The 24,853-nt window shown below is 37.8% G+C and overlaps 1 protein-coding gene and 1 long non-coding RNA gene across 5 annotated transcripts in view; one reads left to right on the forward strand and one right to left on the reverse strand.

Moving 5' to 3' along the window:
- The first annotated feature begins 942 nt into the window (after nucleotides 1-942).
- The window catches only part of ZCCHC4 (zinc finger CCHC-type containing 4), a 52,060-nt gene continuing 28,149 nt past the window's right edge, over nucleotides 943-24,853 (forward strand). For all 4 annotated transcript variants that reach the window (XR_012377865.1, XR_012377866.1, XM_025887714.2 and 1 more), the window contains exons 1-5: nucleotides 943-1,079; nucleotides 1,860-1,978; nucleotides 2,747-2,829; nucleotides 15,629-15,904; nucleotides 16,573-16,653. Coding sequence is in view for 2 of the 4 variants with exons in the window: in XM_025887714.2 (XP_025743499.1) it covers nucleotides 953-1,079; nucleotides 1,860-1,978; nucleotides 2,747-2,829; nucleotides 15,629-15,904; nucleotides 16,573-16,653 (686 nt within the window). In the remaining 2 variants the exon portion in view is untranslated. The remainder of the gene's footprint in view (nucleotides 1,080-1,859; nucleotides 1,979-2,746; nucleotides 2,830-15,628; nucleotides 15,905-16,572; nucleotides 16,654-24,853) is intronic.
- Nucleotides 22,626-24,853, reverse strand: part of LOC141372580 (uncharacterized) — a 29,576-nt gene continuing 27,348 nt past the window's right edge. Inside the window, exon 4 of the long non-coding RNA XR_012377867.1 lies at nucleotides 22,626-22,747. This is a non-coding gene — a long non-coding RNA (uncharacterized lncRNA). The remainder of the gene's footprint in view (nucleotides 22,748-24,853) is intronic.

Here is a 24,853-nt window from a genome sequence, read left to right on the forward strand (position 1 = left end):
TAAACTTGTACATGCACTAAACCTGCGGAGAACTGACATCTTCACTATGTTGAGTATTCTTAATGTAGTAACACAGTCTCTACATTTATTTAGATCGTTGATTTTTTTCATTAACATTTTGTTAATTTTTCATTAACATTTTATTGTGTTCTGCATACAAGTCCTGTACATATTTTGTTAGATTTACACCTAAGTATTTCATTTATCTGAGCAGTTGTAAGTGGTGTTTTATTTCTAGTTTCGGTGTTCATTGCATCATTCCTAGTACATGGAAGTATGATTGAGTTTTGTATGTTTGTTTACCCTTGCAACCTTGCTGAACTCAATTTCAGCTGGAATTCTTTTTGCAGATTCCTTAGCATTTTCTAAGGAGACAATCATGTCATATGCAAAGAGGGAGTTTTATTTCTCTCTCTCTCTGATGTATAAATGTTGATGAATATGCAACTATAACGTGCAACGGGTAGCGTGGCCCAAGAGGTAGAAGAGAACAGTGTGACTCTGACTTTGGGAAAAAAAAGAAGAGGATGTTTTCCTCAAACGCGGTTGCTGCAGCCATCTCTGTTGTCAGGTGCTGGTGGTGGTGATGCTGCCTTTTGGTCTTAAAACCCTACCAAATCTTTGCTCCAAAGAGTCATCTCATCTTCTGGCTGTATTCTTATGAGAGGAAGGTACTTGAGGTGCTGAGGGTAAAGCAGAAAATAGGTGAGCTTATTGCACAGATCCAGTAAATTGCCTGCAAACACCCCCACCCCCGGCCCCTACTACCAAAACCCCTACCCCTGCCCGCCCGCCAGGGATCCCATAGTCGCAGCCAGGGCAGAAGGGACTGCTTTTCGGGGCTCAGTTCCTCCTAGGCGCGCGGGGGCGCTGTGAGTCCTCGCGCGGCGCGGCGGCACTCTTTCTCAGCCTCCTCGGTATGGACTGAGGCTTTCGGGACGGTGGCGGGAAGATGGCGGCCCCCAGGGATGGGCTGGCAACAGTGGAGGCTGAGGGGATCGCGGGGCGCCAGGCGAGCTCAGGAGTGGAGGCGGTATTTCCTTCCGATCCCGCCACACCCGCCCCGCTGTGTCCTCACGGTGGGTGTGCGTCTGGGCTCAGCCGAGCTGTCGGGCGCGAAGGGCGGAGGTTAGCCTGAAGGTGCCTTGGGCTTCTTAGGGCTTCCAGATTTGTATCTTCCTCGGTTTCACCATGTGTGATGCCAAAAAACGCCCTTTCCTGGGGACGTAGTGTTTTCAGTTTACTTAAGAAACTGTCATAGAAAGTCCTCACTGTGGTGGTTTTTGCTCCGTGGCTGTGAACATTTTTTTTTTTTTTCCCTCTCAAGGGAAGAGGCAGAGTCTAGGCGAAGGGGATGCATGTTAGTAAATCCATTGCCAAGTACTTGGGGATTTCATTGGTTGTTTTGCTGTCTTTTTATTTTAAAAAGTTAGGAGGAAGGATAGCATGAATTATCGCTCGGAAACCAGACCCAGTTTTTCTCTTAATTTGTGGAGAGAGGATGTGCCCACATCCGACTCCAAAAGCTCAGATTTTCACTGAAAGGATAACTGGGTGGAGGTGGCAAAGTGCTCCGTTCTCTGGATCCCTTCCATATTTTTCGTCTCAGGACCCAGATCATTCACCGTGTAGACAGCAACTGACAATGGCATTTTCTTTCTGCAGAGACTAGTTTTCAAGAGTTATGCCTCAAGTAATCAGTGCCTAAATGTGATAGGGGGAAAAAAAGTAAACAGTGGGCTTAATTATGACAAATTGTGCATAAAACCAAATCAAATTTTATTTAAGGGCAGTGAAAACTAGGAACTCGATATAGATGACTATTGTTTGACATGTTTTTTTCCCCATTCTGGAACTAGGACCTACTCTTCTGTTTGTAAAGGTGAACCAAGGGAAAGAAGAAACACGGAGATTTTATGCCTGCTCAGCCTGTAGAGATAGAAAAGACTGTAATTTTTTTCAGTGGGAAGATGAAAAGGTATATCAACTTTTTAGACATTTTAAAAAATTTTTGATGTATGTGACAATTTGAGAATGTCTAAACCAATAAAAACATGCAACTTGAGCATTAAATGACGTAAATCTCTTCAGATAGATGAAGATACTATGCTTTTTGATTCGACAGACTGGAGTTTTTACTTACTCTAAACTTACTCTGAGTGCTGATGTTGTAAACGACTGTCTCAAAGACCGTTCCCTTTTAAGACTCTGAGGTGTCAGTACTGGGTGGCTGATCTTTTATTTGCAAATACAAATTTCTCCCTAAAGAGTTTAGGTTGTGATCATTCCAGGCAGTGTTTTAGAAAAACATTTTTTTTTAAACATTTGCATTGAGCATCCATTACAGCTACTGTATAACCGAAGAAGGCACTTAGAGATATAGTTATGAGCTTGGTATCCTCTAGGACTCAGCTCCAGTTCAAGTTTCTGAAAGTTTTGTCTTGAAAAATTTCAGCTTTGTTAGGTTTATTAGAAAACCGTCTTGTTTACAACTCTTCTGCACACCTGTTAAAATCACCATGTGTAAGATAATCTCTCAGTGCTTTAATATGTTAGGTATTGCTTCATACTACTCTAGAACTTTCCCAGTTTAATGTGTTTTGTTTTTGTTTTCCCCTGAAACAGATGCTTGTTTACAACATTGAGCTGCTTTAATTGGCTTCTTGATGTCAGAATGTGATACCAGTTTTTCTAGGATGATAGCAAGTTTGATAGTTTATTAAATGGTGCTTTTATTCCTTTTCAGTTGTCAGGAGCTAGACTTGCTGCCCGAGAAGCTCATAACCGAAAATGTCAGCCTCCTCTGTCCCGAACGCAGTGTGTGGAAAGGTGCTGATGTGTTGTCATTTTTATTTATTATTTTTGTTTTGTTTTGTTTTTCCCTGTGCCTTTGCACTTACTTTCATTTAAAAAAATTTATTTAAAAAATAATAAAATAAAATAAAAAAATTTATTGTGGTAAAATATATGTAACATAAAATTTGCCATTTTAATATTAAGTATACAGTTCAGTGGCGTTAATTATATCCACAGTGTTGTGCAATTTCTACCATTACCTATTTCCAAAACCTTTTCATCACCCCAAAGAGAAACTCTGTTACTATTAAGCAGTGACTCCCCATTCCAATTCTTCCCAAATCCTGGTAACCTCTATTATACTCCATGGATTTGACTATTCTAGCTACCTCATGTAAGTGGAATCATATATTTGTCTTTTTATGCCTGGCTTATTTTACTTACCATGTTTTCAGGGTTCATCCATGTTGTAGTATGTGTCAGAACCTCCTTCGTCTTATGGCTGAATAATATTCCGTTATACACACACACCCATCTTGTTGATCTGTTCATCTATCAGTGAACACTTGGGTTGTTTTCCTCTTTTGGTTGTTGTGAATAATGCTCCAGTGAACATTGGCATACAAATATCTGTTTGAGTCTCTGTTTTCATTTCTTTTGTGTATATACCTAGGAGTGGAATTATTGGATCATATCATAATTCTGTGTGTAGTTTTTCAGGGAACCACCAAACTCTTTTCCACAGTGGCTACACCATTTTACATTTCCCACCAGCAGTGTACGAGGGTTCCACTTTTTCCACATCCTTGTCAACACTTATTATTTTCTGTTTTTTTGGTTGTCTTAGTAGTTGTGAAGTGTTGTGTCATTGTGGTGTTGAATTTTGGGTCTCTAATGAGTAATGATGTTGATTATATTCATGTGCTTATTGGCCATTTATGTATCTTCTTTGGAGAAATGTCTATTCAAGTCCTTTGTTCATTTTTTTTTTTTTTTTTAAGATTTTACATTATTTGAGATAGAGAGTGAGAGAGCACAAGCAGGGGGAGCAGCAGGCAGAGGGAGAAGCAGGACTCGATCCCAGGACCCTGGGATCACGACCCGAGCCAAAGGCAGACGTTTAACTGACTGAGCCACCCAGGCATCCCCCTTTGTTCATTTTTAATAGGATTGTAATTTTTGTTGATGAATAGTGGGACTTCTTTATATGTTAAGGGATGTTATGCCCTTAACAGATACGTGATTTGTACAAACTCTCCTATTCTGTAGATCGCCTTTTCACTTTCTTGATGATGTCCTTTGATGCACCAGAGTTTTTAAATTTGATGAAGTCCAATTTATCAGATTTTTGCTTTTGTTTTCTTTGCTTTTGATGATATAGCTAGGAATCCATTGTCATATCCACTGTTAGGAAGATTTACCATGTTTCTTTTTTGAAATACTAAAAGAACTAAAACATTTTTGGAAGTTGTGAACATCTCTTTTTAAAAAAGCTTCATTGTTGAAATGCTTTATTGGGTGACTGGAATTGAATCCTAGATTTAATTCTTTGGAGACCTGTGAAAAGCCACCTTCTCCTGTGTCGTAGGCCTTGTTCGTAAATGCTGGGAGAAGCTCCTTAAGAAGGCCCTGGTCTGGGTTGCTGGTAACAAATAGGTTTTTACTCTCAAGGCAACTCCTTTAGTTACCTGGGCTGCTATGTTCAGAAGGATTCTGAGGTCTTATCTATGTTAAGTGGAAAGGAGAACTGGGCTCTCTTAAAAATACCTTTCTTGAACTTGTTACATTATGAAGTCTTTTGATGGAGGAGGCTGTTTCTTAAGATAACTTGATCACTCCTAACCAAAGTACTTAATCAGTGATAACTACTTACTACATGGAAATTCAATCAACAACAAAAAATATTTACAAGGGACTTAATGTAAATTGAGCACTACTGTGAGCTGGCTAGTGTGCTGTGTTTGACAGGAGAATTATGTAATCTTGCTAAGGTGGTTCACTTAGATGGGAAAATTAAGACCTGGTGAAGTTGAGTGACTTCATTAAGCTCTCACTATTAGAATGACTTAGCAGTGACTCCGACTTATGCCTCTGATTTTAAAATGTTGTTTTTAAACATAAAAGCAGGTCGTAATTAACATATGTGTAATGATTTAAGGAGATTTAAGAAGATAAAACGTGAGTTATATAGAGATAAATGAGATTATCATAATGACATAAAATAGAATAATCAAAGTTGCACAAAGTAGAAAGTAGAAAAACATCACCCATTGTTTCTCCCTTTGAACCCATCATCTTGTTCATTTTGTAGTATTTTCTCCTGGCCTTTTTTTTTTTTTACCTGTGCCAAAGTTTGTTTTACAAGATCGTAGCCATAATGTATACATAGTCTCTTGTACTTTGCCTTATGGATTTTATCTGATAAGCCTTTTTTTATGTTGTTTTTTTTTTAAAGGTTTTATTTATTTATTCATGAGAAAGAGAGAGAGAGAGGCAGAGGGAGAAGCAGGCTCCCAAGGAGCAGGGAGCCTGATGCGGGACTCGATCCCAGGACCCTGGGATCATGACCTGAGCCGAAGGCAGACGCTGAACCATCTGAGCCACCCAGGCACCCAAGCCTTTTTTTATGTTATGTTACCAAGGATATTGGTAATTCAGTTAAACTCTATAAGAAAATCTAGGTGATCTTGTTTCCTTGTGTAATAAAATTTTAGTCTGGAGCTAAACCACTGTTCTGTCTTTGTACTGCCAGGGTGTGTTTTTTGATAATAATTTTGGAAATTCATATTTCATGTTAATTAGAAAATAAAAACACTGGCTAAAATGTGAAGTATTAAGGAATTTTCAAAAGGTCATTTCTTGGAGGTCATACTTTTCATCTGTAATCTAGTGCTGATTCTTGAGAGCAGGTCTTAATAAAATAATTCTCAACATTTTAAATCATCTGTAACCCATAACCTTGGATTTTGTTGCCCAAGCTTGCTTGCTTACTTGCTTCCTTCCTTCTTTCCTTCCATCCATGTATTCATTCCTTATTGAGGGCTCAAAAAGAACTTAAAATGCTGGTAGTGGAGTTGAGATATGCAAAGATAATGCAATGCTAAGAAGAGTGTGCTAAATGTAGAAAATATTGATAGGAAAAACTGAGTGCTCTGGAAAGTCAGCAATGACGCAGCTACCTCATGCCATCGCCGATCAATACAGTTTAAGGACTTGAACAGGTTTTGAAGGGTGGGGAGAGGTTGAAGCTTTTTGAAATGTATCATTGATTTCGCTGCCTCACTTTGGGATTGATGCTGTCATGCTTGTGTAGGGGCCTTCTGTGGAGTAAGACATTTGAAAGCAGGCTTTCCTCTAAAAATTTAAACTTGCAGCTTTTTAAAATCAAAAGTTTACTAACTTACTCTATGTTATTAACTTCTCTTAGATGAGAAAATTGAGACTAGCCGTTTATCATTGTGTGTAAGTGAACCTAAGGATGATGTACTATTACTTGAGATTGTAACCGTTTTCGAAGGTAACTTTCTACAACTCAGTCATAAATCATCTTATGAAATCCGTAGTCCATTTGAAAGTATCAAAATGCATTTAAACATGATTCTTGTTCTATAATGCAAACCTTCATCTGTCGCTCTTGAAGTCACAATAGCTTTTCATTGATAATTTCTTCTCCAAATTGTTAGAAAGGAACTGTGGTAGCTAGTAAGATAAATTGGCCCGCGTTACTTGATTTTTATTATGGAGCTGGCAGTGCTCCGCAGATGTCTGGGTGCGCTACAGAACAGGATTTGATACTCTTTTTTTTAATCTCACTCTTTGAACCATGCTTTATATTTCATGTGTTCAGTTGACAGATTTACATCTTGTGTCTGAGATTTGACTTCCTGATAGTTTTTAGCTGCCTCTTAACGCCCTGAAATGTCATTCTATTATGTAGTATGTTGGCACCTTATTGTGACCTATGAAGTCTTAGAGAAGATATATTTTAATGCTAAAATAAGCATTAATTTATGTGCATCCATATAGTTTTGTTTAGTTGATATTTCATTTGGTTATGTTTTTTCAGAGCTCATTTAAACTCAGATTTTCAAGGTCTGCTATTAGGGAAATGCCATAAACATAATTCGTCTACTCCAGGAAAGGCAAATGGAACATCAAACAGAGATCAATAAAAATGACATTTCAAAATGCTAGCCTGCAAATTGTGAATCATGCTGAGCCATGCAGTGGAATGAATTTCTTCTGCCTGCTGGGTATGTGTAGAAAGTACAATGAGAAGAGAGCGCTGAGTAAGCCTCAGCCCTTACGCGCTCTCATGTTCTTCCTACCATACTTCTAAAAAACCTTGTTTCTGAATGTTAAATTTAAAGCAGTATACTTGAATGATTATGATGTGCTTTTGAATAGAAAGAAGTATGCCAGAGATCTCCCTTTATCTTTTGTCAAGAAAAGGTTAATAAACTAGCAGAAAAGCTTTCTGAGAAACGGTTTTGACAAGGCACAAAGATATATAAGTGGAGGTTCATTTAACAGTATTCTTCTTTTCCTTTGTTTCAAAGTAATTAAACTTGGTGTCCTAAGCACCGTCAGAGAGTCCTGTGTATGAGCGAATTGTACCCCGGTCCTTCATGGTTTCAAACCGTCTTTCATCTCTTCCTGGTGATTTGGCAGCTTCTCCTGCCCTCAGTGGGCATCACTTGGTGAGAGATAGGCAGTCCTTCTGATTGTGTTTAAGTAACAGAACCTGACACAGCTTTACCTATGGGGATCTTCCTTCTCTTTTTTCCTTTAAGGCCCTTGATTGTTGTTGTCATTCTTTCAAGAATGAGTATTTGCTTCCCTAATATGAAACGTACGCTCTGTTGCTCCGTTTTAGTTCCTGACTACGTGTATAATACTTTTGCGTTTTGGGGACTGAAATTGTAGGTGATGGCAGTGACCCTCGCGTGTAGTTCCAGCAGTGCACCATGCTGAGTTGAGGAGATGACAGCATGAAGGGCTGGGACAGGTTTGCACGTGGGGGGACCATCCCAGCTACGTCATGACCTCTGTCTGGCTGATGGCATTACATACCATATCTCAATGTCATAGATGCTAAAATGTGAAAGCATATGCGTCTTAGAAGCGATGAAATGGAGGGACACCTGGGTGGCTCAGTTGGTTAAGAGGCTGCCTTTGGCTCAGGTCATGATCTCAGGGCCCTGGGATTGAGTCCCGCATCGGGCTCCTTGCTCAGCAGAGATCCTGCTTCTCCCTCTGCCTGCAGCTCCCCCTGCTTGTACTCTTGCTCACTCTCTCTTGCCCATGCTCTCTCTCTCTCTAGCAAATAAATAAATAAAAAATCTTAAAAAAAAAAAAAAAGAAGCAGCGATGAAATGGGATGGCTGGATCTTGCTCTGTGATCCAGTCTGATGGGCTTTCTTTTCGTGGGTAGATTTAGCTCATTTGCAGAGTGGATATAACAGGCATGCTTGATCTTGGTTTTGCTGTATTATTTTATGCTTTCTGGTTTTCTTCTCTGCTCTCTTTCACTATGTGGCATATGTTCTCTTTTTTTTAATGTGTATTTCTTCTATTTTTTTGTTCTTATGGTTGCCTTTGTAGCTTTTTATGCTATATTTAATCCTTCTGTTTTTTTTTTAGATTGTCTTCATACATCTAAAAATGAGAAATGATGAACTTGTATATTTCATCTTCTCATCTCTTTCTCTACAGTCACCATCCAGTTTTGGTTGATTATTTCTTTTTAGGGATAACCTTTATGCCTTTCAATATTGCTTACAGCTTTTACTTGATTTTTCAGTTTTAAATGTTATCATTTGGCCTCTGACTCTTAACACATGAGAAAATCAGTATACTTACATGATCTCCCACTTTCTCTGCGACTTACCCCACCTCTTATATTTGGATTTATATTATTTTCATTTTATACTGTAACTATAATACTCATATTGTTCTGTTTTTATTCTGTGGTTAAATGGATTCGGTGCTTACTGACAGCCCCTTCGCTGTGGTTCCTTCATTTATCTCCTATTTGGCTAAAATTCGTCCTCTACTGTTTTTTTCTTTTTAAATAAAAGCCTTAAAGTAATCAGAAATTGTATTTATTTATTTATTTTTAAAGATTTTATTTATTTTTTGACAGAGAGAGACAGCAAGAGAGGGAACGCCAGCAGGGGGAGTGGAAGAGGGAGAAGCAGCCTTCTTGCTGAACAGGGAGCCCGACGTGGGGCTTGATCCCAGGACCCTGGGATCATGACCTGAGCCGAAGGCAGATGCTTAACAACTGAGCCACCCAGGCGCTCCTAATCAGAAATTTTAAATCAAAATCCCTATGTGGCTATTGTATGGTTCCGTTGACATGAAATATCCTAAACAGGCAAATCTGTTGAGACAGAAAGTAGATTCATGGTTGCTAGAGGCTGGGGGTTGGGGAATGGGGAGTGACTGCTGATGGGTACAGGGTTTCTTTTTGAGGTGATGAGATTGTTCTGGAATAAGATTGTGGTGATTACTCCATGAACGTTCTCCATGAACATTCTAAAAACCACTGAATTGTACACTTTAAAAGGGAGATTGTATGGTACATGAATTAAATTTCAGTAAAAAAATAAAATATGTGGCAATGGAATCAAATGGCTCAAAAACCAAATAGAGGCTTTACAAAGAACAACACCCCTGCCTCCACCTGTGCATTTCCCCTTCCCCAGAAGCAACTATAGTCAGCTCTTTTGGCTAATTATTTTAGAACTTACCTTCCTGTCTCTGAAATATAAAACATGCTCATACTGCTGCTTCTTGATTTATCAAGTTTTGAAATTATCTATTTCCTGTGAAAGTTGAGCGTTTGTCTTTCTCTCCTGCCGTCTCCCCTCCACCTACCCCCCCATCCATACCTTTTTCCTACCCCATTTGAATATGGTTATATCACAATTTTGGTTAGATTCATGTTTTAGTGTTTGCATTATTATAACCATATAAGTGCTGCTCAGAGTTAAACCGTGTAATAAATCAAAATAAGTTTTTTCTTTTCTACACAGCTTTTTGTTTTCTTTGGAGTTAATGATAGTCTTGGTTTTTTTTATTATTGTAGCTGCTGTTGGCTTATTTATGTGCTTATCACTGCTTCAACTGCAAACTCTCTGCCAGTTGTCTAAATCCTTTAAGAACATTCAGATATAGCATAATCCATTGGTTTCATCTTCTTAGAGAAATCTGTCCGAGGGCTTTCAGAAATGCTCTAGTCTGGAATGTCCCCTTTACCTGGCATCCACCTGTCCGTCAGGTTCTTCAGTAAGGACCCAAATTATATGATTACCTAACCTGCGTTCTTCCAAGTCCCAAAATATTTGTTTACTTCCTTTATTCTTAAATGGCACTGATCCAACTATAAAATTATTCAGATTGCATGTTTTCCTTGGGACATTTGCGGGGTTGCTTCACATCCTCCAGAGCAGTACTTCTTAAATGATCTCTGTGAAAGGATCAGTCTTTTGTTTGTTTGCTTGTTTTATGTTCTTGTTTTTATTCTCTACCCATTGGGATCAGATACTTCTGTAAATATAATGAAAATAAATTACTAGGAAAGAAAATGAAAAGAAGAGAAGACATATTACTAAGCCCACATTTTTTTATTAGTTTGAACAGACATAAAAGTGCTCTAATTGGTACAAAAATTTCTAAACATACTCTTGATATCTGTCTTTGTCTCATCAGGAACTGGTAACAGTTGACTGCCAGCACCGGTGCATGGCCAGTCTGTGAGGAACACTGTTCTAGAGTTAAATTTGGTATTGTACAAGTCTGATTTTTACCACCCAACAATTTTGAAATCTGCATTTCTGAAGATACCTTTATCTATGCTGATACTTGGTTGATCCTATGCAGATGATGGAATTCTAGGTTGGAAATATTTTTCCCTCAGGATTTGGAAGGCAATGTTCCATTTACTTTTGTCTTCATTACAGTTGTTGAGAAGTTCAAGTTCAGAAAGTTCATTCCTGATCTCATAAATGATCTGTGAGCCATTTGATCCCTTTGTCTTTTTTTTTTTTTTTTTAGAATCATACTATTCCTACAGGTGTGACATTTCATGATAACCTATCTTGATGTGAGTCTGTTATATCCTATTTTGCTGGGGATTAGGTAAATCCTTTCAAACTGGAAACTCGTGTTGTTCAGTTCTGAGAAATCTCCCAGATTATATTCCTGTTGCCAAAGAATGAAAAACCAAATCGCATGTGATTTAGGGCTGAGTACAACCCATTTCTTGCTTAGTATTTTCTGGGGTCATCTTTGCTTGTTTTCTTTGAGTTTAATTCTTGCCTTTTCATTAAAGCACTTTTAAAGATCTTTTATTATGGAAAATTTCAGGCATATACAAAAGCAGAGAGAATGGTATGAAGAATCTCCCACACCCACACACAGCTTCATCAGTCATCAGTATGTGGCTAATTTTATTTCACTTGTACCTTCTACTCTGACCTTCAGTGTAGATATTATATAATTTTACCCATAAATACGTTTCTATGTATCTCAAGAAATAAGGCCTTTGAAAAAAACATAATCACAATACTGTTAAAATACCTAAAAAAATGAACAATTCTTTAATGTTACATAACATGCAGTTAGTATTCACATTTCTCGGATTAGCCTGTAAATGCCATTTTATAATTGGTTTTACAAATCAGGATCCAGACAGGGTTTATGCGTTGTAATTGTTGATATCTTTAATCATTTGTTGAAGAAACAGAGTAATTTGTCCTATAGAATTCCTCACATTCTGGATTTGTTGATTGCATGCTGTAATGTTTAACTTTCATTCTATCCCTGTATTTCTTGTAGTGCTATTATCAGACTCAAGTTCAGTTTTAGGGGGCAATACTCTTTTGTAAGTAATGGGGTATATTTCCTTTTGTATTACATAGATGATGTCTGGTTATTCACTTTGTGTGATTTTTGAGATTGATCATGTGCACATTAGCCAGTCTATAAGCAGTACAATTGATTTTGTATATTAATCTTTTATCCTGTAATCTTGATGAGTTTACTTACTAGTTGTAGCAACTTTATTTATTTATTTATTTATTTATTTATTTATTTATTTGACAGAGAGACATAGCGAGAGAGGGAACACAAGCAGGGGGAGTGGAAAAAGGAGAAGCAAGCTTCCTGCTGAGCAGGGAGCCCGATGCGGGGCTCGATCCCAGAACCTTGGGATCATGACCTGAAATGAAGGCAGACGCTTAATGACTGAGCCACCCAGGTGCCCCATCAACTTTTTAAAAAATATTTCCTCAGGACTTTCTACATATATGATCATGTTATCTGTGAATAAAATTTTTATGTTTCCTTTCCAGTCTGTGCCTTTTATTTCTTTTTCTTGTCTCATCAAAGTGGTTGGAATCCCAGTCAGTGTTGAATAGAAATGGTAAAAGTAGACATCTTTGCTTGTGTCCCAGTCTTGGGAGGAATGTGTTCAGTCTTTTACCAATATGGTGTTAAGCTATAGGTTTTTCTTAGATGCCTTTTATCAGGTTGTGGAAGTTCTCTTCTGTTCCTAGTTTTCTGAGAATCTTTCTCGTAGATGAGAAAGTGCTTTTTTTCTGCATTTAATGAAATGATATATATATATTTTTAAGATTGTTAATATGGTGAATTGCATTGATCAAATGCAAACATTGAAACAGCCTGGTATTCCTGGGCTAACCTGTACTTAGTCATGCTCTGTTACCTTCTTTATATATTGTGGCTTTGACTTGCTCAAATTCCGTTAATTTTCGAGTTTGTGTTTATGAGGTTTATTGTTCTTTGGTTTTCTGACAACTTTTCTTTTGTTCTTGTTTGGCATTGGGGTCATGCTGGCCTAATGAAAGGAATTGGGAACTGTACTTTCCTCTTCAGTCTCCTGGAAGAATTTGTGTAGAATTGGTATTGCCTCACTGTCTTCTTTTTGGCATTGTTTCCAGTGAGAAATCTGATATTATTCTTAATCTTTGTTCTTCTGTACATGTCTTTTTTCTTCTGATTTTAAGATTTTCTCTTTTTCACTGATTTTGAATAATTTTATTATGATGCATCTTATAGTTTTCTTTGTGTTTCTTGTACTTGAGGTTCTCTGAGTGTCTTGAATCTTTTGATGTAATTTTTGGAAAATTTCAGCCATAATTTTTTCAAAATTTTTTCTGCCCACCTCCCTTGGGGGTCCATTTTCATGTATTTTGGTCCCTTGGTGTTTCATTTTGGATAATTTCTAAGGCTGTGCCTTCATATACACTGTTCTTTTTTCTGTGATGTCTGAATTGCTGTTAATCCCATCTAGGGTATTTTTCAGCTCAGACAATTAGAAAATATCTTTAAAGTTCAATTTGGGTCTTTTTAATATTTTCTATGTTTTTACTTAACAGGCTCATGCTTTTTTCTACCGCTTGAACGTGTGGAGTATAGTTACAGTAAATTGTCCTGATGTCTCTGTCTACTGATTATAGGTAGCATCTCTGTCATTTCTGACTCAGTATGAACTGATTGGTTTTGTTGGTTTTTATTTTGCCCCTAGTCATGGGTCATGTTTTCCCGTTTCTTATATCCCTGGTACTACTTGATTCAGTGCTGGCCCAGTGTCCATTTTACCTTCTTGTATCCTGTGTAGTTTTTATTCCTTTACATATTTTTGAGCTTTGTTCTGGAACACAGTTGTTACTTGGCTATAGTTTGATACTCTTGAGCAGGATTTGGCACACTACAGGGCACAGGCCAACTCTAGTCATACCTGTTCATTTACATTGGGTTTGTAGTTCCTTTTGTGCTACAATCACAGAGTAGGTGTAACAGAGAAACCAGATGGCCTGGTAATAAATAGTGAGCTGATCCTGTACAGAAAAGGTTTGTTGTTCCTTGCTTTTGAAGGCTCACCTTTAGGCTTTTTGGCAAGACTAGAGCACCTTGAGGGGTAGAGCTAATTGCCCCCCCACCCCCACCCCCGAGTTAGTTACCCTCTTCAGCACCGTACCTGATGCTTGTGCTTTCTGAGGCTTCTCACTCGGGCACTTTGGTAGACAACCATTCTGTATCCTGTTGAGTGTCTGGCGATTGTCCTACCTGCTCCTTTCCAGTGCTTCTCTCCCTCGCTCTGGGTTCTTTCTTCACATGCACGTGCTGCTCAGTCGTCAGCGACCGACATGAGGGGAATCATGGCAAACCATGCAGCTCTTTCTCAGTGTCCTGTCCAGAAAGGCCTGTGGGCCGCATGTATGTATTCTCCAGTACTCGGCCCTGTGAATTCTAGCCGCCCTTGCCTCCACCACTTCTCAGCTCTGCCTCATCAGATCGTTGAGCTGTGTTTGGGTTCTCCGAGCCCTGGTAACTGGCTCTCCACAGGCAGTAAACTGGGCAGGTGTAGACTCCCTCATCTGGTCCCTTCTCTCATTCACTGTTGGGCTTCTGGTTGTCCATTATGTTACTTTGTCTGTTTAAAAAAATTTTTGAGGGCCAGGATGGTAAATCTAGTCTCTGTGACTCTATCATGGCTGGATATGGAGGTCTTCGACCCTTAGCATTTAATAACGAAAGGTAAATTCGGTATTTCTGTTGCTGGAGAATGTCCTGGTTCTTTCTACTGCATTTCATGTCTCCTAAGACATGAAATGTCTTAGGCCCTTTTCTCTACTGACATTCTTACTTTGAATTACTATAAAATTTCCCCTGATACCGCTTTCCCTTTTCTTCCCAGCCATAGATAAAGCTGTCAGAAGCACAGTTATCATGGAAATAGAAACATTTAAATTACTGGCACGATAAGCTTATTTCTTGCTGTAGCCATTCAGAATATCGATTTGTCACTGCCTTGGGTGCTTTGAAGTGAAGCTGTGCTTAGATATAAAAAGTTTTAAAACCCACTTTGATTCTCTGTGAAGTTCACAGTTTTTACAGTGCAGTTCTAGAGGTTAGTTCAGTTGAAACTCTGTGACTCTTCTTAAACTGTTAAGAATCCTTTAGTGCACTATTTGACATGCTTAGATTTAGACATTGCCGACCTGCTGTAGGCCTCAATATTGTTGTTTGTTTTTCTTTGGTTTTCTTACTCTGATTTCATATCTGGTACAGCATATACAATATCAGCAGTTTTAAAATAACGTACCTTGATTATTTTTTGTCTCTAATTATCTCTAATAAAATGAAAGGAGAAAAAAAAACCAAAGTGGTAACTTTGAAATCAGATAGGAGGATGACTTGAAAGAGATCAAATGGGCTCAGTATGGTTTTTTTTTTAAGGCTTTGGATATTGTCTTGCTTTTTTGGGGATGAGCTTTTTCAGAACTGCTTTCCTCAGTGCTGCTAAGAATAGAGGAACTTTGTAGGAACAGTTTTTCTTTTAGGAGGTAATTTCTTGCTAAGTATGCCATAAAAAATTGAAGAATGACCTTAATTTCTCATTTGAAAATGACTGTCACATTGAGCCAGACTATTTAACACTTCAAAGTTAGAAACACATGGATTTGTCAATAAATTTAAACGTGATAGTAGTCTCCATTACTACTAAGTTGTTTAAGTAATATATTATGTTCACATTTTAAATGGATATTGATCCTCATTCAGTGACTGAATTGGAGCATCTCAATTCTTATAAAATTGCTGATTCTTTTCTACTTTGTAGGTATGCAGCTGGACATAAATTCTAGCCAACATTCCACAGATTTTTTTTTTTACCTTGGCTTCTTTACATGGTACTCTTAAGGAAGTAATAGTACTTTGTGCATACTAAAAATAGCAAACAAATTGTCTTTAAAACCACAAACTTAAAATATATTACTTTGTGTTTAATTATGTCTTGAAGGTACTTGAAGTTTATTGCGTTGTCCCTGTCTCAGAGAAAGTTTTGTCAACAATGTCAGCAATTGCTGTTGCCAGATGATTGGGAGAAGCATCAGGAGCATCGAGTAGTAGGCGATATTTCTATCACCCAGTTGAAAAGGCCCAGTCAGCTTCTTTATCCATTGGAAAACAAGAAGACAAATGCCCAGTATTTGTTTGCTGATCGGAGCTGTCAGTTCTTGGTAGACCTACTTTCTACCCTTGGATTCACAAGAGTACTGTGTGTTGGAACACCAAGGTATGTTATATGATTTTTTAAAAAACTTCTATGCCCAGTATTTAAACTGTAAGAAAAAATTATCAAGTAGTTATTTACTATGTTCTGGGACATAGCGTTGCAGTTTTAGATATACAAGAGAAGTATAAAGCACCGTCCCTCTCTTGAGGAGTTTGTAATCTATATTACATTTGAGAGAAATCTTTATAGATTTCTGATATATGATAGGAGATTCCTTCTGATTTGATTTTTTAATTGCTTATAATTTTAGACTTCTCCTTTTCAAGCAAGTTCTACCTTTTAAAAAAATATTTAAAAAACTGAAACCTTGGTTATATCTGCCAAATTCTTTTCAGTGTTTCATTGAAATATTAGAAATACCAGGAGAACATTGATGGGGTTGTTTTTTTGTTTTTTTGGGTTTTTTTAAGATTTTATTTATTTATTTGAGAGAGAATGAGAGCCAGAGAGCACGAGAGGGAAGAGGGTCAGAGGGAGAAGCAGACTCCCCGCTGAGCAGGGAGCCTGATGTGGGACTCGATCCCGGGACTCCAGGATCATGACCTGAGCCGAAGGCAGTCGCTTAACCAACTGAGCCACCCAGGCGCCCGGGGTTGTTTTGGTTTATTTGCTTATTATCTGTGGCATTTGTAATTCCTTATTAAGTTTGCTTTCATTAATTGTTTTAGGTTGCATGAGCTGATCAGATTGAAAGCATCAGGTGAAAAGAAGTCTAACATTAAAAGCCTTTTATTGGATATTGATTTTAGGTAGGTTTATAAAGTATGATATTTATTCTTATTCGTTGTCTCCTGTTTCTGTTTAATGTTTTTCTCTTATTGTTTATTACCTATTACAATCCTTTAATGTTCAGAAGTAGTAATTGATTAGAAGCCATCTTTTTAGTCATATAAACTGCCCTTGTAATCTTCCATATTTCAAACAGGAAGGCAGTGGATTTCTTTTTTTTTTTTTTTTTCTTGCTGGGTGTGCTTCCTAAATTTTTTCAATGAATGTGTCTCATTGACTTGGGCTTGTAATTTAGAGATAAATTCTTACTGAATGAAATTTCTTCTCATACACTTATTTTTCAAAGATAAATTCCAGGATTTTATTTCATCATGATGTTTTAATATATTTACTTTAATATTTAATTAGTTAATTCATTTTAATTCATTTTATTTGTTCTCATTCTTTTAATAAATTTTATTTTAACACATTTTATTCATTGTAATTTATTTTAATATATTTTACCAGATGATGTGCATATTGTCTTTCACTGGATATAGCCTGAGGTCAAGGGAGTGCAACCAGGGAATAGACAGGTCTTACAGCAGCGGGTTAGCAAACAGATGGAGTCTCTGGGAGAGGGTCAGAATTAAATGGCATCTGACGTGTTGGGACAAACAGAGATGAGACTGTTGGAGGAGCACAAGTTGTGGTTCCCTTTAGGTGGTAATTTAGTAGCATATGTGTCCATCCACAGTCTCCGGGATCCTATAAACTTGGAGTAGTCTTACTACTTTCTGTAGTTGTTTGAATTCCACAGATTGTGGTGAGACTCTAAAACACTGTGTTGTTAGTATCTCTTACCGGTATATTGAAGGAGGCAGGTACTGTGTTTCCTTTTATTTAATCTGACAGGGTCTGTTTAGCCAATATTCCAGTATTTGTTGGAGAGAACCTATGAAATTACATGTGCTTTCTCTCTAAAAACAAGGTGGACAGATTTTTGAAGTGTAAAAAGTCACAACAAGAAGTACAGCTTTTATAATTTATTTTTTATTTTTTTCAGATTTCCAGGTCAACTTTAGGGTGTCTAGTAGAAGCAGCTACATTTCTCAGAAAGAAGCCACACTTTTTGTAGCCTTTCATTCCCTGTTAACAGGACTAGCACAGTTCACTAATCTCTGTTTAACATGAGTGATGCTTGGCACAACGGAATTCCAATGGTGATAATACAGACTTTTTAAAGAGAAACTCAATTTTTTTTCTTAAATTGAGATACAGTACCCTGAAAACCCACCAGGGTTTAAAAACCCATTAACGTGTATATGCCAGTGGTTTGCGGTATATTTGTTAAATCACCCCCATCTGGAACGTTTCTGTCACACTGAAAAGAAACCCTCTCCCTAATTCCCCCTGATGATCAGTGATCTGCTGTCGTCTCTGTGGGTCTGTCTGTCCTGTGTGTGTTCCATACATGGCATCCTGTCGTATGTGACCTCTGCTTGTGGCTTCTTTCACATATTGCTGTGTTCATCCAGCTCATGGCACGTAACAGTACTTTACTCCTTTTGTGGCTGTATTGACATTCCACTGAATAGATATATCAGATTCTTGTTTTACATTCCTTTCCTAAAGAATGACTGTTAAATTATTGTAAATGTATTATTTTAAAGGTAGAAGTTTAACTTTGGGGTTCTTATCGTAACAATACAAACAATAAATGGTGTTTGCATTGAGTGCTAGTCCCCTGTGAAACTCTGCTCTACCTCAGTCAGTCCTCACAAAAGCCTCCCCTGTACAGTAGGTGCTGTTACCCTCCTCATTTTCCAGACGAGAAAATCAAGTTACGAAAGAGGTGAAATAACTTGACCTCACAGTGATGAGTGGCCAAGTCAGGATTCAAACCCAGTCAGTGTGGCTCCAAAAATTAAGATACCCTCTGGAAGTAAATTTGCTTTTGAACTTGTATATAAGCCTTTTTTAATATAGCCCATTTCTCTGTTGTCGTCCTAACGTCTCTCCCTGTCTCTGTCTACCCCCGTGCCTATTCCATGAAGATTCACATGAGTCAATAACGGGTTTGCAGGTTATTCATATATTTAGAATAAGGCACTCCTTCATCAGGCACATTTCATTGGAGCCCTGGAAATCTGTTTATGTCAAAGAGGACGTATTGGCTCACATGATGAGCTTAGGATATAGCAGGCCTCAGTGCAGGCGAGGTCCTGGGCCTTGCGCATTGTTGTTTGGGCTCTGTCTTTCTCTCTCCACCTCTCGTTCTGTCTTTCTCTGGATTGGCTCTATGCTCCAGTTTACTTCATGCTCCCTGCCAAGGATTTTGGCAGCAGCAGCTTTCAGCTTCTGTAGTCTCAGCTTAACTGTCCAGGAGACATGGCTCTCTTTCCTGAGAGCCCCAGCAGCACAGCTCCTGGGAAGGACTGGCTTGATGGGGGCCATATGCCTGTTCCAGAACCACCTATGTGGCCTGGCAGGTAGGGTGCCCACATGTGGAGTGGGTTCACCAAAGGAAACCCCTCTCTGACCATAGGTGCATCACACACACACAAACACACACACACACACACACACAAGTCACATGTCCAAAACCGAATTATTTAACATAATGAGTCTTAGTTGTCGGTAGCACTCACCTTCCTCCTTTGGGACTTTCACCTCAGTGAAAATGCACAGTGTTATCTCATAGTATGGTTCTTTGAAGTTACCATACAATTTGTGTTCTGATTTCATTCAAGTCAAGCTTTTTCTAAGCTAGTTGTGGTGGACTGGTTTATACACAACCTAGAAAAAAATCAGTGATTCATCTTGACTTGTTCAAATTTCAAGGATCTCTGGTTTACTTTTTTTTTTTTTTTAAGCTTTTTAAAGAGACATGATCTTTAACTCTGTCACCCAAAACATTGTGGATGTTTTTTTTATGACCTTTTTTATGCATATAAACATTTTAAAAAGTAAGAATCAGATAGTCTTTTTTTCCCCACTATGTAGCAGGCATATTTTTGTCTTTTAAATTGAGACATATTTCACATAGAAAAAAGAGGTTTTTAGTATTATTCACAAAGTTGTGCAACCATCACCACTACGTAATTCCAAAACATTTCCATCATCTTTGATGGAGGTGTCTCCATCAAAGTGGTCCCAATTACTGACCTCCCCTCTTTTCTGAAACCCTCTCCCAGCCCTTGGCCACCACTAATCTATTTTCTGTCTATAGATTTGCTTATTCTGGATAGTTCATAAAAATGGACTCATACAGTATGTGGCCTTTAGTATCTAGCTTCTTTCATTTAGCATAGTATTTTCAAGGTTCATGATGTTATACCTTTTTATGGCTGAATAATACTCCATTATAAGGATATACCAAATTGTGTTTATCCATTCATCAGGTTATGGACATTTGTGTTGCTTCCACGTTTGGCTATTTTGAATAATGCAGCTGTGAACATTTGTGTGCAAGTTTTGTGTGAATGTAGGTTTTATTATCTCTTGGGTATTGTGTTAATTTGTTAGGGCTGCGATAACAAAAGAGCCATAGATTGGGTGACTTAAACAACAATAATTCATTGTCTTAGTTATGGTGGTTGGAAGTTCAAGATCAAGGTGTCAGTAGGTTTGGTGACTTCTAAGGCCTCTCTCCTTTGGTTGCAGTTGGCTTTTTTCTCGTGTTCTCACATGGTCTTTCCTCTGTGTGTGTACAACCCCGGTTTCTCTTTGTGGGTCCAGATTTCCTCTTTCATAAGGACACCAGTCATCTTGCATCACAGACTCCCCTAATAACCTCATTTTATTTTAATCACTGTTTTAAAAGCTCTGTCTCCAAATAGAGTCATGGTCTGAGATACTGGGGGCTAGGGATTCAATAGATTAATGTTGAAGGGTTACAGTTCAGCCCATAACAAGTATTTATCTTAGGACTGGAATTGCTGGGTTACGTGGTAACTGTACATTTAACTTCTTGAGGAACTGCTAAATTGTTTTTTAAGGTGACTACCATTTCACATTTCCACCAGCAATATATGGGTGTTCCAATTTCTCCATATTGTTGTCAGCTCTTGTTATTGTCTGTTTGTATTTTTAAATTATTTATTTAATTTTTTGAGAGAGAGCATGAGTGCACACAGGCAGGGGGAGAGGCAGAGGGAGATGGAGGGAGAGACTCTTAAGCAGGCCCCATGCCCAGCGTGGAGCCCAATGCAGGGCTTGATCTCACAACCCTGAGGTCATGACCCTGAGATCATGACCTGAGCTGAAATCAAAAGTCAGAGGCTTAACCGTCTGAACCACCCAGGTGCCTCTCTTGTCTGTCTTTCTAATGTGGTATCTCATTGTGATTTTGTTTTGTATTTTATTGATGGCTCATGATGCTGAGCATCTTCTCATGTGCTTATAGGCCATTTGTTTATCTTTTTGGAGAAGCATCTATTCAATCCTTTGCTCATTTTTTAATTGGTTATTTGTCTTTTTTTGTTGTTAAATTGAAAGAATAAATATATTCTGGATACTAGACCCTTACCAGATGTATGATTTATAAATACTTTCTACCTTTCTGTGGGCTGTCTTTTCACTTGATTATGTCCAGTTTTCCTCCTTTTTCTTTGGTTGCTCATGTTTTAGGTGTCATATCTTGCCAAGTTCAAGGTCGTGAATATTTACACTGTGCTTTCTTTGAACAGTTTTATGATTTTAGCTCTTACATTTAGGTCTTTGATGTGTTTTGAGTTATTTTTTTATATATGGTATGAGGTAGGGGTCCAAGACCTTCATTCTTTTGCATGTGACTATCCAGTTACCTCAGCACCATTTGTTGAAATGATTATTCTTCTCTCATTGAATTGTCTTGGTACCTTACTGAAAACCAAGTGGTCACAAATGTATGCATTTATTTTTAGACTCACAGTTCTTTTCATCTGATCTATGTTTATCCTTATGCCAGTTCCACACTGTCTTGATTACAGGTGTGAGTCTTCCAGCTCTATTCTTTTTCAAGATTGTTTTAGCTGTTGTGGGTTCCTTGAATTTCCATATGAATTTTAGGATTAGCTTGTCAAGTTCTACAAAAAAGCCAGCTGGAATTTTTATAGGGATTTTGCTGCATTTTTTTTTTTTTATCAGTTTGGGGAATAGTTTTAAATATTAAGTCTTCCAGTTCTTGAACATAAGAGGTCTTTCCATTTATTTAGGTCGTTTTTAATTTCTTTAAACAATATTTTGTAGTTTTCAATGTACAGATCTTGCATGTCTTCTGTTAACTTATTCCTAAATATTTTATTCTTTTTGTTGCTATTATACATTAAATTGTTTTTTTAAATTTCATTTTGTATTGTTCATTGCTAGTGTACTGATTTACTTTTTTAAAAAAATTGTGATGAAATACACATAGGTTAAAATTTACCATGTTAGTTATTCAAGTGTACAGTAGTGTTAAGTAAGTTAAATGCCTTCACACTGTTGGGTGCAACCATTCACCAGAACTCTTTTCATCATAGCTGAATTACTTTTAATTTGAAAGATTTACATAGACCCTTAACTCTTAATTTAAGCTATATGTCTTGTAGTTTTACCTTTCTTGGGCCTGTATATTGAAATCTCCTGCACAGAGTAGGGGATGTAGATAAAGTTATTTTGTAACTTATTGAATATACTGATATTTTTTTTCTTTTCATATCAATAAACTTCTGTGGATGTGTGGAAACAAAAACTGAAAGGGTTGTATTAGTTAGCTTAGCTTCTTTTATGCTGAGTCAGTTCTGTAAAAGGTTGACATTGGGTATTAAGAGAGAGTTCGTTGGGGCACCTGGGTGGCTCAGTCGGTTAAGCGTCCGCCTCTTGATTTCAGTTCAGGTCATAATCTCAGGGTGGTGAGACAACGCCCAGCGTTGGGCTCTGTGGTGGGTGTGGAGCCTGCTTGGGATTCTCTCTCCCTCTCCCACTGCTCTCCCTCCAAAAATTAAAAAAAAAAAAAAAAAAAAAAGAGAGAGAGCAAGAGAGTGAGCTCATTTATTGAAACACATTAGTGGCCAGAATCAACTGAGTCTGTTGTCCATACTCACGATATTATGGGGTATGGAGTTGGTTCAGATTTCTCACAAGGACCACAATTAAATCAGGAACAAGTTCCTATGTGAATAGAGTGACAGTGAGTAGTTAACTTTTGGCACTTTGACTTTGGTTTGTTGTTGCCCTACAAAAGGTCTGTCCAAGGCTTCAGAGAACTAACTACCTCAACTCCAGTGTTACACATGCTATAAATATCCTCTTCAGGGGGTCTAAAATATGAAGTTAACATTTGCTAAGATGGATTTTTATATGCTCTAATTTTAGCATGAAAGATGTGAAACTCTATTTGGCAAACTATCATCCAAATAAAGTTATATCAAAAAAATGAATTTCTTAGGTTCATTTCATGGACTAATTTTATTCAGCTCTTGATTACATTTCCTGTGTATAGAGCATGTTTCACACTTGGTAACTGACTCTCATTTAAAGAGAATGAATGGCCAAATTAAATGAATGTCCTTTTGCAGTTTTCAAGTGCATGCATTTCTGATTGGTTTTGTTTGCCTTATTCAATAGAGAGAATAATTCTTCGAGGCCAATTTCATTTTAAGAGGGTAATGTTCAGTGATTTTTCATAATTTAAAATATGAAAAATTATGCTCCCTTGTTTGTATCTGATGGAAACTCAGCTGAAATCTTGGCTTTTTTCTCTCTGACTCTGCCTACTGCTGCCCAGAATGTTTTAGACAAGTGTGCTGTGCTGAATTTTATGTAAATAAAATTTCTTTTTTAATTTTTAAAAAATGACTATTGTGTCTTTGAGAAGCAATACGAAAAAGTGGAGAGGGGGTAGAAATATATTTTAAAAGGGATTGTATTTTCCTTTGTTCACACTTACAAAGCAATGCAAGAAAGAAGAAAATCCTCAAATGATAGTTGATCCACGGCAGTACTACTATTGAGATATACCTATATATAAAATAACTGCTATATCTATATTAGTTGTTTGGAATTGAGTTAATTAGGAAGACATTTGTTTACTAATGGTAATTGACATTTTCCCACAGGTTTTGGAATGTTCATCAGGTTACAGTCTATAGTTTAAATGTATTTTCAGTTATCTAAACCTTTTATTTCTTCAGTGCAAATTTATGTTTTATGAACTCAGCAGATGTACTGACAGTATCTCAAATGATATTAAGGGACATGGTACTTAGAATGAACAGCTGTTCTGTCTCTACAGAACAAGAAGAAAGGGGTTTAGATTATAGGAGAAATTTTGGTTGGACATAAACATGGTTCCCTAATATGAGGAGCATTAAGACATAAATCTTTATAGCTGATATTTATTAAAATAGTGATGCCTAACATTTCAGTATATGGTATGTAGCTGCTTTGTATTAAGCACTTTACATATATTATCTCACTTGTATTTACCAAGTCCTTTGGAGTAGACACTATTATTTCTTCCATTTTGTAGATAAGAAACTGAGGCTCAATAGGTTAAATAACTAACTAAGGTTACATAAGTACTAAGTGCGACACCCAGGCTTTTTTTTTTTTTTAAGATTTTATTTGAGAGAGAGAGCATGTGAGTGAACACGGGGAGGGGCAGAAGGGGAGGGAGAGGGACAAGCTGAGCGCAGATCCTTTTGTGGGCGCTCAGTCCTATGACCCCAAGATCATGACCTGAGCCAAAATCAAAGAGTTGAATGCCTAACCAACTGAGCCACCCAGGCGCCCTAAGACCCAGTGTTTGAAACCAGACCATCTGACTGTAGAGCCTGTATTTTTTTTTTTCCTAATGATTATTTATTTATTTATTTATTTGACAGAGAGAGAGACACAGTGAGAGAGGGAACACAAGTGGGGGAGTGGGAGAGGGAGAAGCAGGCTTCCCGCGGAGCAGGGAGCCCGATGCGGGGCTCGATCCCAGGACCCCGGGATTGTGACCTGAGCCGAAGGCAGACGCTTAACGACTGAACCACCCGGGCACCCCTAGAGCCTGTACTTTTAACCATAGTGTAATATGAAGAGAATAAAGCAGGGCTGCCCGTTAGATGAAATAGTCACCATGGGTGGTAAGACAGTTAGGGACAGTAAGGGAGGAGTAGAAGTAGAAGCAAAGTGCTGCTCTCACAATTTGGTTAAATAAGTTGTGTAAAAAGCATGTGTCCCTGATTTTTTTCACTGGATTATGAATTCTGTAAAAGGATGATGTGGTTC

The sequence above is a fragment of the Callorhinus ursinus genome, unplaced genomic scaffold, assembly GCF_003265705.2.
Source record: "Callorhinus ursinus isolate GAN/ISIS: 27379988/994484 unplaced genomic scaffold, GSC_fseal_2.0 scaffold4, whole genome shotgun sequence".
NCBI classification, from domain to species: Eukaryota; Metazoa; Chordata; class Mammalia; order Carnivora; family Otariidae; genus Callorhinus; species Callorhinus ursinus.